Here is a 16868-nt window from a genome sequence, read left to right as displayed (position 1 = left end):
GTCACCAGCAGAGAGATGCCCCCCCCACAGCCCATAGGAACCAATACACCTGTCCCCGCCCACCTCCAGGATGATGAACTAGAAGGTCTACGGGGACACAAAGGCAGGCTGGGCCAGGCAGCAGGACACTCACCGGAGTTCTTGGCAGGGCAGAGCTCGCAGGGCTCCCCGAATCCGTGGTCTGGGCTAGCACAGCAGCACTCAGATTTGGTGACCGCCCCGGGGAAGGGGCGTGTGCAGGAGCCCCGCTCCAGGGCCCCGTAGCAGGTGCTGCGCACGTGGGTGTCCACGCACACGCGGCCGTCCGCACCCACCGCCAGCCCCCCCAAGCAGTGGCAGCGGAAGGAGCCCTCGGTGTTGGTGCAGCGGCCGTTCATGCAGATGCCCGGAGTCTGGCACTCGTCGATGTCTGGGGGGGGGGGGGGGGGGGCGCACGGGGAGTCTCTGCAACGGGTCCCAGCGGGCCCCACCGCACCCCACCCCTGCCCAGCCCGTCTGTCCAGCCACCGGGCCTCACCCACACAGTCGCGACCACCAGGCGCCAGTAGGAAGCCGGATTTGCAGAGACACGTGAAGCTGCCGTCGTCATTGAGGCACACTCCGTTGGTGCACATGGTGGTGGTGGCACATTCGTTGTGATCTAGGGACACCGGAGAGGCTGGAGCCCCGCCCCGGCCCCTGGCTCTGCCGGCCCTGCTCACAGACCGGCCCCCCCTCTCACTTCTCCTCTGCACAGCAGAGTGAGGGCTGAGCCCCCAGGACCCCACCCAGGGGCTGGGAGCCCCACCAGGCAACTGGCTCTGTCCGCCTGGCTGTCAGTCTGTCTGCTGGAACGCGAGCGCTCCTGGGCCACGCTCGGGTGGGGGCAGGGGGGTCTTTGGCTCCACCTGCATTCTTCCTCCTGGCACAGGTCGGTGCTCCATAAATATTTGTTCAAAGGCAAAGAGTGGTGGCTGCACCAGCCTGTACGAAACGCCACCAAATCGTCCCTTTAAAAATGGTCAAAATGGTTTGAGGCTATGTACGTTTTGCTGCAATTTTTGTCTTTAATAAAGGAGGTGGTGGTGTGAATCTCACCTCAGTTCAAACAAAGAAAAGGGGAGAACAGGGGCGCCTGGGTGGCTCGGTTGGTTGAGCGACTGACTTCATCTCAGGTCATGACCTCGCGGTTCGTGGGTTTGAGCCCTGCGTCGGGCTCTGGGCTGTCAGCTCGGGGGCCCACTCTAGATCCTCTGTCCTCTCCTCCCTCTGCCCCTCCCCCACTCGCACTCTCTCTCTCAAAGATACACGTTAAAAGAATTTTTGAAAAAAGAAAAGAAAAGGGGTGGGGTGCCTGGGTGGCTCAGTCGGTTGAGAGCCCGACTTCGGCTCAGGTCGCGATCTCGCGGTCCGTGAGTTCGAGCCCCGCGTCAGGCTCTGTGCTGACAGCTCAGAGCCCAGAGCCTGCTTCGGATTCTGTGTCCTCTCTCTCTCTCCGCCCCACCCCTGCTTGTGCTCTGTCTCTCTCTGTCTTTCAAAAATGAATAAACACTAAAAAAAGTGGGGGGGGGACAGTTGACAAGAACTTGGTCTCACTGTAAGGAAGTGGTAGGTGCAGAAATGAGTATCAAAGTATCCGTTCTGAGCAAAAAGGACTACGTCAAAAAAGCAGAAGGGTGGGAATGCGAGCTGGTGCAGCCACTCTGGAAAACTGTACCGAGGTTCCTCAAAAAACTAAAAATAGAACCACCCTACGACTCAGCAATTGCACTACCAGGTATTTATCCACGGGATACAGGTGGGCTGTTTCGAAGGGACACATGCACCCCATGTTTATAGCAGCACTATCAACAATAGCCAAAGCATGGAAAGAGCCCAAATGTCCATTGCTGGATGAATGGATAAAGAAGATGTGGTCTGTATATACAATGGAGTATTACTCGGCAATCAAAAAGAATGCAGTCTTGCCATTTGCAACTACCTGGATGGAACTGGAGGGGATTATGCGAAGCAAAATTAGTCAGAGAAAGAAAAATCATATGACTTCACTCACATGAGAACTTTAAGACACAAAACAGATGAACATAAGGGAAGGGAAACAAAAATAACATAGAAACAGGGAGGGGGGCAAAACAGAAGAGACTCAGGAAGGGAAACAAAAATAACATAGAAACAGGGAGGGGGACAAAACAGAAGAGACTCATAAATATGGAGAACAAACTGAGGGTTCCTGGAGGGGGTGGGGGAGGGGACATGGGCTAAATGGGTCAGGGGCACTAAGGAATCCACTCCTGAAATCACTGTTGCACTATATGCTAACTAACTTGGATGTACATTTAAAAAAATTAAACATAAAATTTTTAAAAAAGAAAGGAACGAGTGAATGAATGAATGAGCGGTGCACACAACAGTCTGCGTGGGAATGTCAATCGCAGTATACCCATAATTGGGAAAAGTGGAAACAGCCCCAACGTCCACCAGCTGAGGGGTGAAGAAACAAGATGGCGCTCACACACGCTCCCCGAACCCCATGGTCCTGATCCCACGCTCTCAGCCAGACTGCGACAGGACAGGACAGGACCGGGGTCGGACAGCCCCTGCTGGGATTCGGGGAGCGAACGCAGGAGGGAGGGAACGAAGGAGTCCGTTAGTTGGCTGAGGGCTTCCCAGGGGTGGTGGCGGCACCAGGCTGGCCGCTCGCTCTGAGAAGTGTGGGTGATGGATTGCAAGGGCTGGGGCGGGGGGGGGGGGGGGGGGGGGGGGGGCACGGACATGTGGCAGGCCACCCCCGAGGCACTGGCAGGTGCGGCACGAGGGTGGTGCAGGACCACCCCGAGGACCCAGGTGGACTTTGGGATGGCCCCAGGCCAGCCAGCCTGGTGGCTGCGGCCGGGGAGGGCCCCCGCGGCGACTCCGCGGGGCGGCAGGGGCCGCGGCGCAAGAAGGATCTCGAGCAGGCTGGCTGGGTTCAGGAGTGGGAGCGGGGGCTCTCTCTGCCTTAGGGACGGAGGTGGGTGGTCTACAGAGGAGACCGGCAAGGTGGGCCCCACCGGCAGCCACCGGGGCCCCCAAGCCCCCTACCCACCTGCCCACCCCCGACTCACCCACACAGTTCTTGCCCCCCGGGCCGAGCTCGAAGCCCGCGTTGCAGGCACACCGGAAGCTGCCATCTGTGTTGACGCAGCGGCCGCGGTGGCACAGGTTGCTGCCCACAAGGCACTCGTCCACGTCTGGGTGGGGGTGGGGACGCGGGGGAGGTGGCAGGCGGTCAGACTCAGGCGCAGGCCACCGAAGCAGGCTCCCCGCCGGCAGGGCAACCCCAGCGCCCCCGCTCTCCGACCGACGGCCGTACCCACGCACGCCTGCTTGGCCACCGCCGCCTGGAAGCCCTCGTGGCACCGGCAGCGGTAGGAGCCGGGGGTGTTGACGCAGTCTCCGTGGTGACAGGGGCTGCTGGCGCATTCGTCCACGTCTGTGGGCAGAGGACCCTGAGCCCCCGCCCGGCGGGGTGCACCCCCCCCCCAACCCGGCTGCCGCTCACCGATGCACTCCCCGCGAACGTCCTGTGCGTAGCCCACGTTGCACTCGCAGCGGTAGCTTGAAGGGGTGGGCAGGCAGCGGCCATTGAGACACAGATTGGTGAAATGCCGGCAGATGTCGATGGTCTGGTTCAGGGTGGCTGTGCCTGAGGGCGGGGACAGCAGGCGCACCTGAGTCTAGGCCGGGCCTCTGGGTGTGGACGCCCACGCGGAGGCTGGAGCCCCGCCCACTTCAGCCTGGAGTCGCGCCCTAGCCGCAGACCCCCCACACCGGCTGACACCCCACTGTGGGCCCAGACCCTCACCATGGAGTGAGACCTGCCCCCCCCCCTCACCCGGTGCCAGACCCCTACCCAAGGCCTGAACCCTGACTTTGAGGCCCAGATCCCACATCTACCCGCACCCCCAGACCGCTGTCCGTATTTTCATTTCTACTGCCCAGGCCAGGACGCCCACTCCAAAGCCCTGACCCTCCCCCTGAGGCCTGGACCCCCTCCCCTAGGTCTTGGATGTCTCTTCCCAAGCCCCAGGCCTCACCAATATGGGCGTTGCCAAGGCCCAGGCCGGGAACGCCACGCCCATTGGAGCCATGGGGGCTGTGCCACGCAGGCCCAAGGCCAGGACCCATGCCGTTGGATCCAAAGCCAGGGAGACCAGGGAAGGGGCCGGGATAGGAGGGCAGCAGCGGGAGCCCCTGCACGCACAGTCGCTGGAACTCATCTGCAAGGAAGCAGAGTTTGAGGCCAGGCCCTCAGTCGTGCCCCAGGGGCCGCAGTCTTCAGGCAGGAGCTCTGGGGGGGCAGAAGAAGGAGGGGGGGCAACCCCAGGCCACTCACCAGAGCCCCTCGGAGGACATGGCTCTGGGGCTGGGCCGGGAGCCCAGCACCTGCCCCTGTCACAGCAACACTGCCTCTGAGTGTAACGGCCAGCAAGGTCTCCGGCACAGCGGCCTACAATCAGCACCGAGAAGCAGGTGCCAGTCCGGTGGTCTGCAAGGGGGATGGGAAGGATCTGTTACCAGCCCTGGGTTCAAATCCCAGCTCCACCAACACTACAGAACCTGCAGAACAGGTTTCCTTGCCGCTCTGTGCCTCAGTTTCCCCATCCATCGAATGGGGGTGCTCAGACCATCCACCTCACCTCAGAAGAAAGTCGCCGGGATGGAAAAGTGGAGGGGGCCCTGTGGGGCACATGGCCGATTGTCACTGAATGAGAATCTTATTACCAAGATTTCCAAATGATCCCAGAGAGATAGATTTGGGCTCATTCCAAGTAAAAGCATTCTGATGCCTACCACTGGCGTTGGTAGTAAGCTCCCTGTCCCTGCGGGCATTCAACCACACCGAGGACGACCCTTTGGTTTGGGGAGGCTGCCCGGGTTGGGAGGTCAGGCTGAATGCTCAAGCGAGGACGCCAGGATCTGTGGCCGTGTGCCCTCACCGGCCAGCCCTGGGAATCTGGGGAAACCTAAGAGGCTGTGAATTTGAGAAGAGGCCCAAGGAGCAGACTGCTGGATTCATGACCACGGACTGCAGCCCCAGGGGGACTGAACCAGAGGCTCCCCAGACACGAGAACCACGGACACTCTTCCACATCCCACTCTGTTCTTGGGCTGACAGCTTTATGCAGTGATCAGATTTCTCAGGCCCAAAGAGTATTTTTGGCTTAAAAGCGCACAAATCCTGGCCAGTGGCCCACAGTGAAACTTCTCCCACCAGCAGGGAGGGCCCCGGACAGCAGCCCCTGTCCTGCCCCGCCCAGGGCTGAGAAAACAAGCAAACATTTCTACCTCCCCAGCTGGACCCCCAGGTGCACGTGTGACAGCTGGGGTACCATCCCAGCCCTTGAAAGGTGGGTTGAGGGGGACAAGGCCTGCCCAGAGGAGGAGAGGTCAACAGACTCATTCAAGGTCACACAGCCACTAAAGAGGGAGGAGGGATGGGAACGCAGATACCCAAACCCCAGGGGATCTGACCAAGCAGCCTCCTCTCAAGTAGGGAAGACAGAGACAGAATGTGAGGATTTTAACAAAAACGATGCTGCTTCTGCTCACAGAGCACCCACGGTGATCGGGCCCAGCCAAGCGCCCCATCTACACCGCTCTCTCGTCTTTATGAATGTGTATCACGTGCCCACCACATCCAGCTCCGGGCAAATCACTCCAAAATTGTATTTAATCCTCCATGACTCCAAGAGGTAGGTATCGCCACCATCCCCATTTCACAGATAAGGAAGCTGAGGCACAGAGAGGTTAAGACACTTGCCTGAGATCACAGAGTTTGTGAGCAGCTCAGGTAGCAGTTGGCACCCAGGACATTGGCTCAAATCTAGGCTCTACTGTTTAGTGGCTGGGAGAGACCCCCTTTTTCCACCCTTTATTCCAGGGGACTTGCCCAGAGGTGTCGTCTACGCTGGCCATGACGGCCCCCAGAGGTGAAGGCATAGAAGGTCTGGCGTTGGCCACAGCACGCTGGCAGAACTCCAAACACAATACTCCCAACCCTGCCTGGTAGAGGCCCAGCCAGAGGGGCCCTGGTGATGCTGGGGAACTGCCAAGCCCCTTCGCTCCTCCCCAAACCAGGGCTCTGCCCATCCCCCGCCACAAGTGGCCATATTCCTGGCCAACCTCATTAACCACCGGCAATGTCTAAAGTCTAATGACCAGCTCAGCAGGACAGCAGGACAGGGAGTGAGAGCCCAAAGGTCCCCCGCCTCCCAGGAGGGGGTCCAGGGTGGGGGTGGGGGGCTTACAGGAGTGTGGGCCTCGGTAGGAGGCATGGCACAGAGGACCTCATCCTGGCTGGGGGGGTGGGGGGGAGGTCTGGGGAGCTGGGTATGGCCATATATTCTGGACTTACTGAGTTGGCTCAAGCAAACCTCCCCCTCTGGGTCTGTTTCCCTCTCTCAGACACAGGGTGTGGGGGAAGATGGGGAACTCTTTGAAGTCTCTGGGAAGTCTCTTTAGAAGACAAAGCAATGGGAAGAAGGGCACAGAGACCGAGGCCAGAGGGTCAGGAGGCATAGAGACAGGGAGCCAGAGAGGCAACAAGGGTGGCCAGTGAGCCAGAAGGGCACGGGGTGGGCGTCCGAGGAGCAGAGGGGCGGGGCAAGGGGCGGGGCGGCGGGAGAGGGGCGGGGCGGAAGTGAGGGGCTTAAAGACTGGGGTCCAGAGAGCACAAGGGCTAATGGGTAGGGAGCCAGGAAGTCAGAGGGGAGGGAACCCTGTTCCAGAAACGACAGAAGGACATAAAGACCCGAGGGCTAGAGGAGCCCAAGGGCCGAAGGGTTGCAAATATATTTGAGCACGGGGCCTGTCTCCTAACCGCCCCCTGTCCCTCCAGCACCCCCCAGGCCCCAGCTCACCCAGGCAGCGGGAGCCATCCAGGCTGCTGGCAAACCCACGGGGACAGGTGCACACAAAACTGCCAGCTGTGTTGGTGCAGCCGCCCCCGGAGCAGAGGCCCAGCACGCTGATACACTCATCCACATCTGTGTAGACGGATGCCTCGTCAGAAGCGGGTCTGCCACCAGCTGTACCCCTCCTCTTCCTCCTCCTTGCAGGGGAGCCTGAGCTGCCCGGAGCCAAGGGAGGCCCCTAGTCGTCACCCTCCCCATCACCCACCTTCACACTTGGCACTGTTCTCACTGAGCCGGTGTCCAGTGGGGCAGCGGCACTCGAAGGAACCCACGGTATTGATGCAGCTGCCCCCCTGGCACAGGCCCGGGACGGACTGACACTCATCCACATCTGCAAGGGAATGAGAGGCCCGTCAGAGGGAAGAACCAAGGCTGCAAGGGATCCCATTCAGCCCTGGCCCCCAGGACCGTCCTCCCTACTCGCTGACTCCCTTACCTTGACAGGCCCCCGTGTGGATATTGGGGATGAAGCCTCGGCGACAGGGGTGAGGCTGTGCAGGACAGAGCTCACAAGGGACACCCCAGGCCTGGCCCACGGTGGCACAGCAGAGTGCTTTGGTGCACACGAGGCCGATCAGCTGGTGCCGGCACCCCTCAGGGCCCACTTGACCGAAGCAGGGCCCCGTCCGATAGTCTGTGAGACAGGGTAGCTGGCTACTTCAGCTGCCCCTGCCCCAGAACTTCTCATCCCTGCAGCCCCAGCTCGGGCCCTTACCTCTCTTACTCGGACCACTGCTGTGGCCTCCTTTACCAATACAGCAAGCAGCCTTTACTCATGCTGTACCCCAGCCCTATCAGACGAACTCCCATTCACCCTTCAAAACACTTTCTCCCCAAAGCATTCCCCAACCAACCTCCAAAAGAGAGGCCAGGACCTTCAAGTCCACAAAGAGCAGAGCATGTCAGAGAAGCCGACCACTCCCCCTGGCCCACCCTCCCTTCAGGCCTGGGCAGAGACCATAGATACCCAGCAGGACAGCCTGTCTCATCCCTGAGTGCAGGCCAGGCCCTGCCAGATCTCCCAGACTCGAGGAGGGACCCAGCACAACACCACACCCCTGACCCCTGAGCCCGGCCAAAGGTGGTCTCTTGAGTGCCCCCACCTCTGTACACGGGCTCAGATGTGGGCTTCCTGGTTCCATCCTCCAGATGGTTCCAATCAAGGGGCTGGCGACAGACCAAGGGAAGCCCCTCCCAGAAGGGGAAGGCAAAGCCGGGCCCCCTAGACCCGTATGGAGGAGGAGACACGCAGAAACCAGCAATGGTCCCGACTCCACTAAGCCCAAACAGTTCCAGAATCTCACCTAATTCACCCAGAACTCTGGAGTCCCCCCGGCTCCTGCCTCTCTCTGGGGCCCTCACCGGCCACCACCCACTCAGGCCTCCCTCTCTCACCCACCCCACCGACCCTCCTCTCCCTCAGCCACCCCACGCTGTTCCCCTTCCCCATCGGTCAGCCCGAATTCCAGTTCCCAAAAGCACCCGGCTCGCACCGAGGTGACCCTCCCAGTCCCTCCAGCCTCTGACTCATAGCTACACCGTCCCCACCCCGGCTTTGGCCACAGATGGGTCTTTTCCTCGAGCAGCACCTCCCAACACTGGGGTCCGCCCACCTCCGCCGGCCTGGGCTCCTGGGCCACACACGCGGGGCAGCCTCGTGGCTCCTGCAGCCGAAACTTCACCAGCCCGGCGTCCCCACCGCTGCCCACTCCTGCTGGCTTTCTCCTTCTCAGCTTCCCCTGGGCTCCGTGCTTTCTGCACACCCTGAGTCACCCTCGCTTGTCTTCCGCCAGAACCTCAACCATCCGCTCAGCTTCGGGCCCACAGACGGGGCAGCCCCGGGCCCGGCTGTCCAGCTATTTCCACCTGCCCCGCATTCAACTTTTCACAAAACACCATTGCCTCCCAACAGATGACCCCCGCCCCACCTCAGCTGTGGGAGTATTTTGACAATGGGGGGGGGGGTGCATTAAAGGGAGGCTTGTCCATCTCATGAACTCTGACGTATCTCTTCTTCCAGGAAGCCCTCCCTGATGCCCTTCCCTGGAGCAGCAGTTTCTCTGCCCTTCACAGCACCGGGGACACTAGAAAGGAGGCCAGCTGGAGCCTCCCAGGGCCTGGCTACATCTCAGGGGCTGCCGGGAAGCCCCCTGCCATCCCCCAAGGCCCCTACCCCACGCCCAGCTTGGTACCTCTCTCACACCGCGGCCCCATGAAGCCATACGCACAGGCGCAGCGGTTCGGCCCTATGCAGCGGCCCCCGTTGTGGCAACCACGGTCACAGACGGCTGTGGAGGAAGAGAGGAGGGTGGCCTGAGGTCCCCTCGCAGCAGAGGGAGCTGGGGCCCCGAAAAGCCCATTTTCACCCAGGAATCCCCACCGTGTGGCCCAGACCCAATGAGAAGACTGTGACGATGGGTACGTATGTCCCTCCCTTCCCTGGTCCCAGAAGAGTGGCCCGCGGGTGGGGGGGGGGGGGGCAGCTGACAGCAGAGACCCGCCCTCTGGGCCCCCGGGCCCAGGTGTTCACGGGAGATACTCACGCTGCCCACACACCGTGCCCGTGTAGCCCCTCTGGCACAGACAGGACTCCCCTCGGCAGCTGCCCCCATTCATGCAACTGACGCTGCACCCTAAGGACGGGAGGAGGGACACGCGGCAGAGTGGTGACAAACCCTCGAGATGCACGAGATCGGTGGCAAGATGAGGCTGGCCCGGCCCGGCTCTGGTCGGTCCTCCGGCAAAGCCAGCCTGGGCCCCCAGTGGCATCCGGGAGCCTCCCACCTTCTCCTCCTGCCCCCGGGGGGACCATCTCCCTGCTCACCTCGGCTTCCCCCGCAGCTGGGGGCCAGCTTCCCATCAGCACAGGTGCACAGGTTGGGCCGGGAGCAGAAGCCGTCACCACAGGCGTGCCTACAGACGGCTGGCATGGGCAGAGCAGGTGACAGTCAGTCAGGGCTGGGACCCGAATCCTGTGCCGCCCCCGCCCCGCCAGTGCCCAGGCAAGGCTCTGGGTTTCTGTGGGAGCCACGAGGAGAGGGGCTCTTTGGGCCAGAAGGGCTGAGCACCGAGGACAGAAGCCAGAGACACTGGGTCGGTGACTGTGGTGTGGAGGTGGAGGGCTCTCCTGGGAGTGGAGTCAGATTCTAGAACCTGGGGGGTGGGGGGTACAGACTGGCAGAGATAGAGACAGATGGGGGGGAGACAATGGGAGGGAGACAGACAGCCAGGGACAGAGACAAGGAGGCAGTGAGGCAAAGGAAATGAACATAGCAGGGTGGCCTGGGAGCCTGAAGACAGGCCAGGGCCAATCCTGTGGTTCAGCCTGACGCTCCTGGTCAAGTCAGCTGGCAAACAGGGTTGGACTTGCCAGGGGGTTAGAGAGCTGCCCTGGCGTCCCGCCCCCTGCGTCCCCCTCCCCCCCGCCCCACCTCCAGAGGGCAATGGCACTCACGAACGACACACTGGTTCCCGCCTGGCAATGTCCTCCAGCCGGGACAGCAGTAGGCGTGGAAGCGGGAGCCGCACACGTTCGGCCTTTGGGAGAGCGCGGCACAGCGGGTGAGCCCCTGCCCTGCAGGACATCCCCTGGGCCTCCTTCCCCCCACCCAGCAGGACAGCCCAGCCCAGCCCACACCCCAGGGGCCTGTCAGCATGCCGGGAGCCACGCACCCCTGCAAGATGCCCGGGCTGCCACGCCTCCGCACACGTCCGGGACCTGCAGACTCCAAGGCCCTGTCCCATCGGCCGTGAACACCCACCATGCACAGCAGGGCCGTCCAGGCCAGCAGGAGCAGAGCCAGGGGCCCCCAGGCCATGGTGAAAGCCCCAGCCCTTCTCTTTGCTGAGCACAGGCCTTTCAGAACCATCGTGCGTCCCTCAGAGGCTGCAGAGGGGAAGCAGAGTCAACGGCAGCAGAAGCCACAGAGTACCCAGGGGAACCAGGAGGCTGGGACGGCTGGATGGCAGGGTGAGGGGACGGGGAACAGGTACTAGAGCCCAGGGAGGCATCCAGCCCTGACCCAAAACCAGGTGAACAGTCAGGGCAGGCTTCTTGGAGGAGGTGTGATGTCTCAGAGTTAGCTGAGAGAAGAGTGCTGGGAGCAGAGTGCGCAGTGAGAGCACAGGCGGGAGGAGTGTGGAGTGGAACTTCAACTTGCCGTCCAGGGCGATGGACAAGCCCTGAAGGGCGTGAAGCGGGAGGAACAAAGGCAGAATGGGTGTTTGGTGGGGTGTGGAAGGGCTTGCAGGGGCCTGGGAGGAAGCGTGCAGGTGAGGAGGCTGGGGCAGGGGTCCAGAGAGGGGAGGGGACAGAATTCCAGGACTAATGAGGAGATGAGTCACCAGGAGTTGGAAGCTGGTTCCAAAGGAGGCAGGAGGCATTGAGGACACTCCCGGAATCCTGGCTGGGAGGGCTGACGGGAGGGGACCCGAGGGCAGGGGGGACAGGTGGCGGATGCCCATTAGGGTGGCGCACTCCCTCCACCCAGCAGGGAAGGGATAGCTGTTGTGCCCAATGCACAGACGAGCAAATCAAGGCCATCACACAGTTAGTGAGGGGCTGGGGGTGGGTGAGTGCTGAAGCCCAGGCAGAGGCGGGGAGAGGGAGAGGACGGGTGCGCCCCCCCCTCTGAGGAGGTGGCCGGCTCTCTCCAGAACCTGGAAGGGCAGGAGGCTAGGGACGGAGGTGAAGGAGATGACCAGGTGCGGGTTAGGAGGAAGGAAGCTGAATACTTGGAGGACAGCAGACAGACCAAGTGGCCTTCTGGGGGACCCTTTCAGCTCCTACTTTCCAGACCAGAGAGAAGAACTGGTCCTGGGTAGGGACCGTGCAGGAAGTCTGCTGTGTGCCCTTGGGCCGGTGGCTGCCCCTCTCTGGGCCTTGGGTGACAAGAGAGCCTGACCAGGTGGTCCCCAGGTCCTCGGGGAAGGGAGAGACCCTTGTCAACCGTGGCGAGAGTCGGGAAGCCTCAGCCTGGCTGGGGAGGGGCACCCCTTTCTCGCCTCCAAGCTGTCCCACTTCAATCCGCGCGGGGAGGACGCCTTCTCCAGGCAGCCTCGGGGCGCACGCCGCCTCGCTCCCCGCCCCCTCTGCCCCCGGGCTGGGGGGTGGGGGGGTGGGGGGTGGGTAGAGACTCTGACCAGTCCTGACCCCTGACCCGGCATCCTCCTCCCCCCTAGCCCTCCCCGCCCTCCGCCCTCCGCCCTCCGCGCCCCGCGCCCCGCGTCCCGGAGGTGCTCGAATGAATGAGCGGGGAAGGCGCGCACGGCTCCGGGCGGGAAGCGAGCGGTCCCGGGCTCCGCGGGCGAGGAGGGGGACCCGCCGGCCGCGCTCTCCACCCGGCAGGGCCGAGGACCGAGGGCCCCCGGGCCGCGACCGCGCTCGGCTCCGCCCTCACCTGCGGGCCGCGGCCCTCCCGCCGCCCGGCGCCCCCGTCCCGCGCGGAGAGGGGAGCGGGTGGGCCCGGGGCTGCGGCCGCGAACAAAGGAATCCCCTCCCCCTCCCCGGCCCCGGCCTCCCCCGCCCCCCGCCGTCCCCGCGGGCGCCCCGGCGGGCCCCGCGCGACTCCGACCTGCGAGCCGGCGCGCGTGGAGGCAGGCACGGCGAGCGGACGCGGGGCTCCGCGCTGGAGGGCCGGCTCGCGCGGCGCCGGGGGCCCGGGGCGGGAAGGCGAACCGAGAGGCCGACCCCGTCGCGTTCGCAGCCCGGAGCCGCCACTCGGGGGGGGGGGGGCGGGGGGAGTTGGGGGCGGGAGGAGTCGGGGGAGGGCGCGTTTGCACCTCGAAGCTCCCGAGGCGGGGGCCGGGGGCTCGGATCCGGGCTGGGGGGAGGGGCTGGAGCTGGGGGGAGGGCCTGGGGCTGCGGTGGGGGGGGGGGGGAGACTCGGAGAGGCTGGAGAAGCCGGAGGGGGGGGGGTACCCAGAGCTCTGCCGGGGCTGAGAGGCTAGATGGGAGGGGGGGGCTCAGGGCGCTGGAGGGGGGTGGGGGGGTGGGGCTGCAGGAACCGCGTGTTCGGATAGGAATTGATCTGGAGGTAGCCCTGAGGCGGGGCTCCGATTTGGGGCGGCCGGGAAGCCAGCCAGGGCCGGGAGGTCCCGGGACTCACCTAGGAGGCCGCCCTTCATCGTCCCAAGCCACCTCCCCTTCCCTCGGGCGGGCAAGGAGAATTCCAAGGGTGACGTTGGAAACTCACCTGGCCGCGCCTGGAGCCTGGATTCTTAACCAAGATCCGGAGGCCCCTAAATGTAGGCAAACCATTGGGCAAAGGTGCCCTTCCTGAGAAGGCCCCCGGTTTTCACCTGATTCTCCAAATGAAGAGTTTAAGAATCCAACAGGTCTAGACTTTCTGGGCCTCAGTTTCTCTACCTGTCAAAGGGGCCCAGACTTCAGAATTTTGGCTGCCTGTTTGGGCTGTACATTCCCGGTGAAAATTTGTAAGTTCCACCCACCACTTTTCCAGCTTTGAGAGCAGAGACCACCGCTGCCCCTCAAGGTGGGGATCAAGTCAGGGCAGTTGGGTGGAGCTGAAACTGTTAATGCCGCTCAGCAAACTCCTATGCATCTGGCAGAGCCCAGTTCTAAAAGCCCCTCCCTACTCCCATATTGTTAGCTTACCCTATTACATCCCCAAAGCTGATTGCGCTGATCGTGTCTCCATCACGGCACTTCCAGAATGTTATAAATAAATAGTAAAAGTAATTTGAGCTCATGTTTAATGGATGCTGACGTGCCAGGCTTGGTGTTAAGCGTGTGGTACACATTATCTCGTTCAGTAACTCAAAACCCTATGAGGGAGATACTCATAATCTCGCAGTGTGGGTCCGGGGAGGCAGACCTAGACGCCAACATTCCTGGGCAGGAGAGAGGGACCCCCAGGATAGGGATGGGGAGGAAAGGGGCATTCTGTTTGAGGATGGGAGGCTTGGGGCTCAGTAGAAAGGGGCAGATCAGAAAAGGGGAAGAAACAGCTTAGGTAAAGGCCTGGAGACAGGAGAGCGTGGCGAACGCAGGAATTGAATGAGGCTGAAGCTTTGGGGGAGCAGAGAAAGGGAAAGAGGGAATCTGGCCGGGTAAGCACAGGAGCCCTCAGGGGGCTCCCCCTGGACACGGTGGGCTTCCATGGTGAGACTGGCCCCAGAGTTGCACTGTGGGGGTTAGAACTGGGCTGGGGGAGGGGGGGGGGCATGAGACAGAGGGAAACCTCAGGGACAAGGTTCAGGACATCCTGGCAGAGGGAATGGGGTCCCCGGGGGGCGGGGCTATGGAAGGAACCCCAGGATTAACCAGAAGAGCAGCTGACGGGTGGGATTCTAGTGTGGGAGGGCCCAGAGGCTGTGGGGATGAGCCAGCTTCTGGGGACACTTCCGTCCCCTCTTCCCAGGCTCCTTTGTCAAGGTGCATCCTGGGCTGCTCTTCAGCCAACAGATGTGTCTTGCACGGACACAGGGATAGTCACGGGGTGTCCCAGAAGCATCCCGGTGCCACCCCAAGACTGTCTGTCATGAGGGCAGAGCATCCCTGGTCTCCCTGTCCAAGTTGTAGCATCACCAATACCCTATTCCAAGGCCTCCCGTCACTGTCACCCAGGGCTGTCACCCTCTCATTGTTACCCATCAACGGGACACCTTGCTGTGTTCTGGTTATTTTGCTGCCTGTCACCTTCATGGCGTTCCCCTGTCATCTGTACACCTTGTTGCTGTGACATTGTGACCCATTAACGATCACACCATCACCCAGAGGGCCAGCGTCCTTACACTGCGAGCAGTAGAAGTCGCCCTCCACAGAAAGGGCTCTTGGTCGCGCACAGACCCCCCGGGAGGCCGGAGACCCGAGCTTGGGGGTTCCACAGCCGGCAGAGTGATGCCCAAGTCGCCCACAGATCTGGTCCCACAAAGATACCTTCCATTCCCTCCTCCTCCCCAGAAATCAGCACCACCTCGGCAAAACGGAGTCCGAGGGGGCCCCAACTTCTTCCAACATCGGCATCTGCCAAAGTTGGGGGCAGGGGTGACTGGCTGGGGGAGTGTGGGGGCGTGTGTCCCCGCCTTGCTGTGAGGGAGCCAGGAAAATGGGATCTGGCATCTAGAGGTTCTGTCAGGGGATGGGTCTCGTGAGGGGCTCGTTTCCCAGACCCAGGGAAAGGTCACTGGGTCACCTGATGGCCACATAGATGACAAAGGTCCTGTATGCCGTGTTGTTCCCAACCTGTTCCCGTCACACCTTCTGACATCTTCCTGCCACCATCCATCACCATCAGAGACTGTCTTGATGTCGTCCTCTCTCATCCCAGCACTGCCTCCCCACTGCCACCTGTCATTTTCACACACTGTCTCCTTATTGTCCTTTACCACCGTGTCCCAGCCTCCCTACCAACATTACACGGATCCCCAGGGGCTTTCTCTTATTACGGTGTCATCTGTCACTGTCAGCCTATCTCCTCATGGTCACCTGTTGCTGTCACACTGTCTCCTCCTTGTCACCTGTCGCCGTCACGCTGCCTGTCCATCATCCCCGGTTCCTGTCAGTTGTCACCCGTCCCTGCTACGCTGAGCACCCCGCACTGTTGTCACCCTGTTGAGGTCATCCCCTCTTTCTTCCCACACGCCCCCGCCTCCCTGCCACTTTCTGTGCGGTCCCAAAGTCCCCTCCCACAGACATGACTCCCCTGTGTGTGCCCTGGGCTAGGAGACGCCCTGGTGTCCATTAGCCCAGGCCCAAGGAAGGGATGGAGACAGGGCAGACAGACAAAGAGACATGGGGGGGGGGGTTGCCTGCAATCTGTGCCTTGTGGGGCGCTGTGCCCGCCTAGGCCGGGTGGCCTGAGGACAGAGCTCTCTTTGTCTGAGCACAGGAAGCAGCTGGGCGGGGAGTTTGGCCTGATGCCTGGGAATCAGGCTGGGGGGTGGTGGGTCCCCGTAAGACCCAGAGAAGGTCAGGCCCAGGCCAGGAGGGGCAGAGAGAGCAGCTGGAGCCCGAGGACTTCCCTGTCTGGTTCTCTGGGCGTGACAAGCCCCCTCCCCCCCAATTCATGGAGTACGCACTGTGTGCTGGGCCAGACCCTCCTAACAGACCCCTTAGGGGCCTTTGCTATGTATCTTCCCCATTGCACAGGTGGGAAAACTGAGTCCCAGAGTCACTGAAGAACACAGCCAGTAAAGAACACAGGCGGATCTGAACTCAGGCCACAAAGCCCCAGACCTCAGTCTGCCGGGCAAGGGGTGTCTCTCGGATAAATATACATACATTCTTTTTTCTTTAAGAGTAAACACAACATTAGCACCTGTGTAACCATCCTTGGCTTCATTCCTCTCCGTAAAAATTTATTTTACTTGCAAACTAAAAAGTGCTTTGCAATGATTATGTTTTTTTACTGTTTTTTTTGTTTTTGTTTTTGTTTTTTGCTTTTAAATTAAGGTGAAACTCACGTAACATGAAATTAACCATGTTAGGGGCACCTGGCTGGCTCGGTGGGTGGAGCATGTGACTCTTGATCCCAGGGTTGTGGGTTCGAGCCCCGTGTTGGGTGTGGAGATGACTTTTAAAACATCTCAAAGGGGCGCTTGGGGAGCTCAGTTGGCTAAGCGTCTGACTTCGGCTCAGGTCATGATCTCACGGTTCGGGAGTTCAAGCCCCGCATCACGCTCTGTGCTGACAGCTCAGAGCCTGGAGCCTGCTTCGGATTCTGTGTCTCCCTCTCTCTCTGTCCCTCCCCCCGCTCACGCTCTGTCTCTCTCTCTCTCTTTTTTTTTTTTTTTTAATTTTTTTTAATGTTTATTTATTTTTGAGAGAGAGACAGAGACAGAGACAGAGCTCCAGGGACAGAGCAGCAGAGAGAGAAGGAGACACAGAATCCGAAGCAGGCTCCAGGCTCTGAGCTGTCAGCACAGAGCCCGACGCGGGGCTGGAACCCACGAACCGTGAGATCATGACCT

At 61.4% G+C, this 16868-nt stretch overlaps 1 protein-coding gene across 1 annotated transcript in view; it reads right to left on the bottom strand.

Annotated features, from left to right (window-relative positions):
• The window catches only part of FBN3 (fibrillin 3), a 62365-nt gene extending 49304 nt beyond the window's left edge, over positions 1-13061 (bottom strand). Inside the window, exons 1-17 of the mRNA XM_042963462.1 lie at positions 13043-13061; positions 11595-11668; positions 10958-11117; positions 10608-10821; positions 10390-10472; positions 9745-9858; positions 9479-9568; positions 9128-9223; positions 7372-7569; positions 7141-7266; positions 4355-4507; positions 4056-4238; positions 3521-3664; positions 3332-3451; positions 3084-3209; positions 518-640; positions 134-409 (exon numbers count right to left, since the gene is read on the bottom strand). Of these exons, the coding sequence (XP_042819396.1) occupies positions 134-409; positions 518-640; positions 3084-3209; positions 3332-3451; positions 3521-3664; positions 4056-4238; positions 4355-4507; positions 7141-7266; positions 7372-7569; positions 9128-9223; positions 9479-9568; positions 9745-9858; positions 10390-10472; positions 10608-10821; positions 10958-11117; positions 11595-11668; positions 13043-13061 (2299 nt within the window). The remainder of the gene's footprint in view (positions 1-133; positions 410-517; positions 641-3083; positions 3210-3331; positions 3452-3520; positions 3665-4055; positions 4239-4354; positions 4508-7140; positions 7267-7371; positions 7570-9127; positions 9224-9478; positions 9569-9744; positions 9859-10389; positions 10473-10607; positions 10822-10957; positions 11118-11594; positions 11669-13042) is intronic.
• Between the last annotated feature and the right edge of the window lie 3807 nt (positions 13062-16868).

Source organism: Panthera tigris, chromosome A2 (assembly GCF_018350195.1).
Source record: "Panthera tigris isolate Pti1 chromosome A2, P.tigris_Pti1_mat1.1, whole genome shotgun sequence".
NCBI lineage: Eukaryota > Metazoa > Chordata > Mammalia > Carnivora > Felidae > Panthera > Panthera tigris.
The sequence above is the reverse complement of the archived record's forward strand: the minus strand, read 5'-3'. Positions and strand labels throughout refer to the sequence as shown.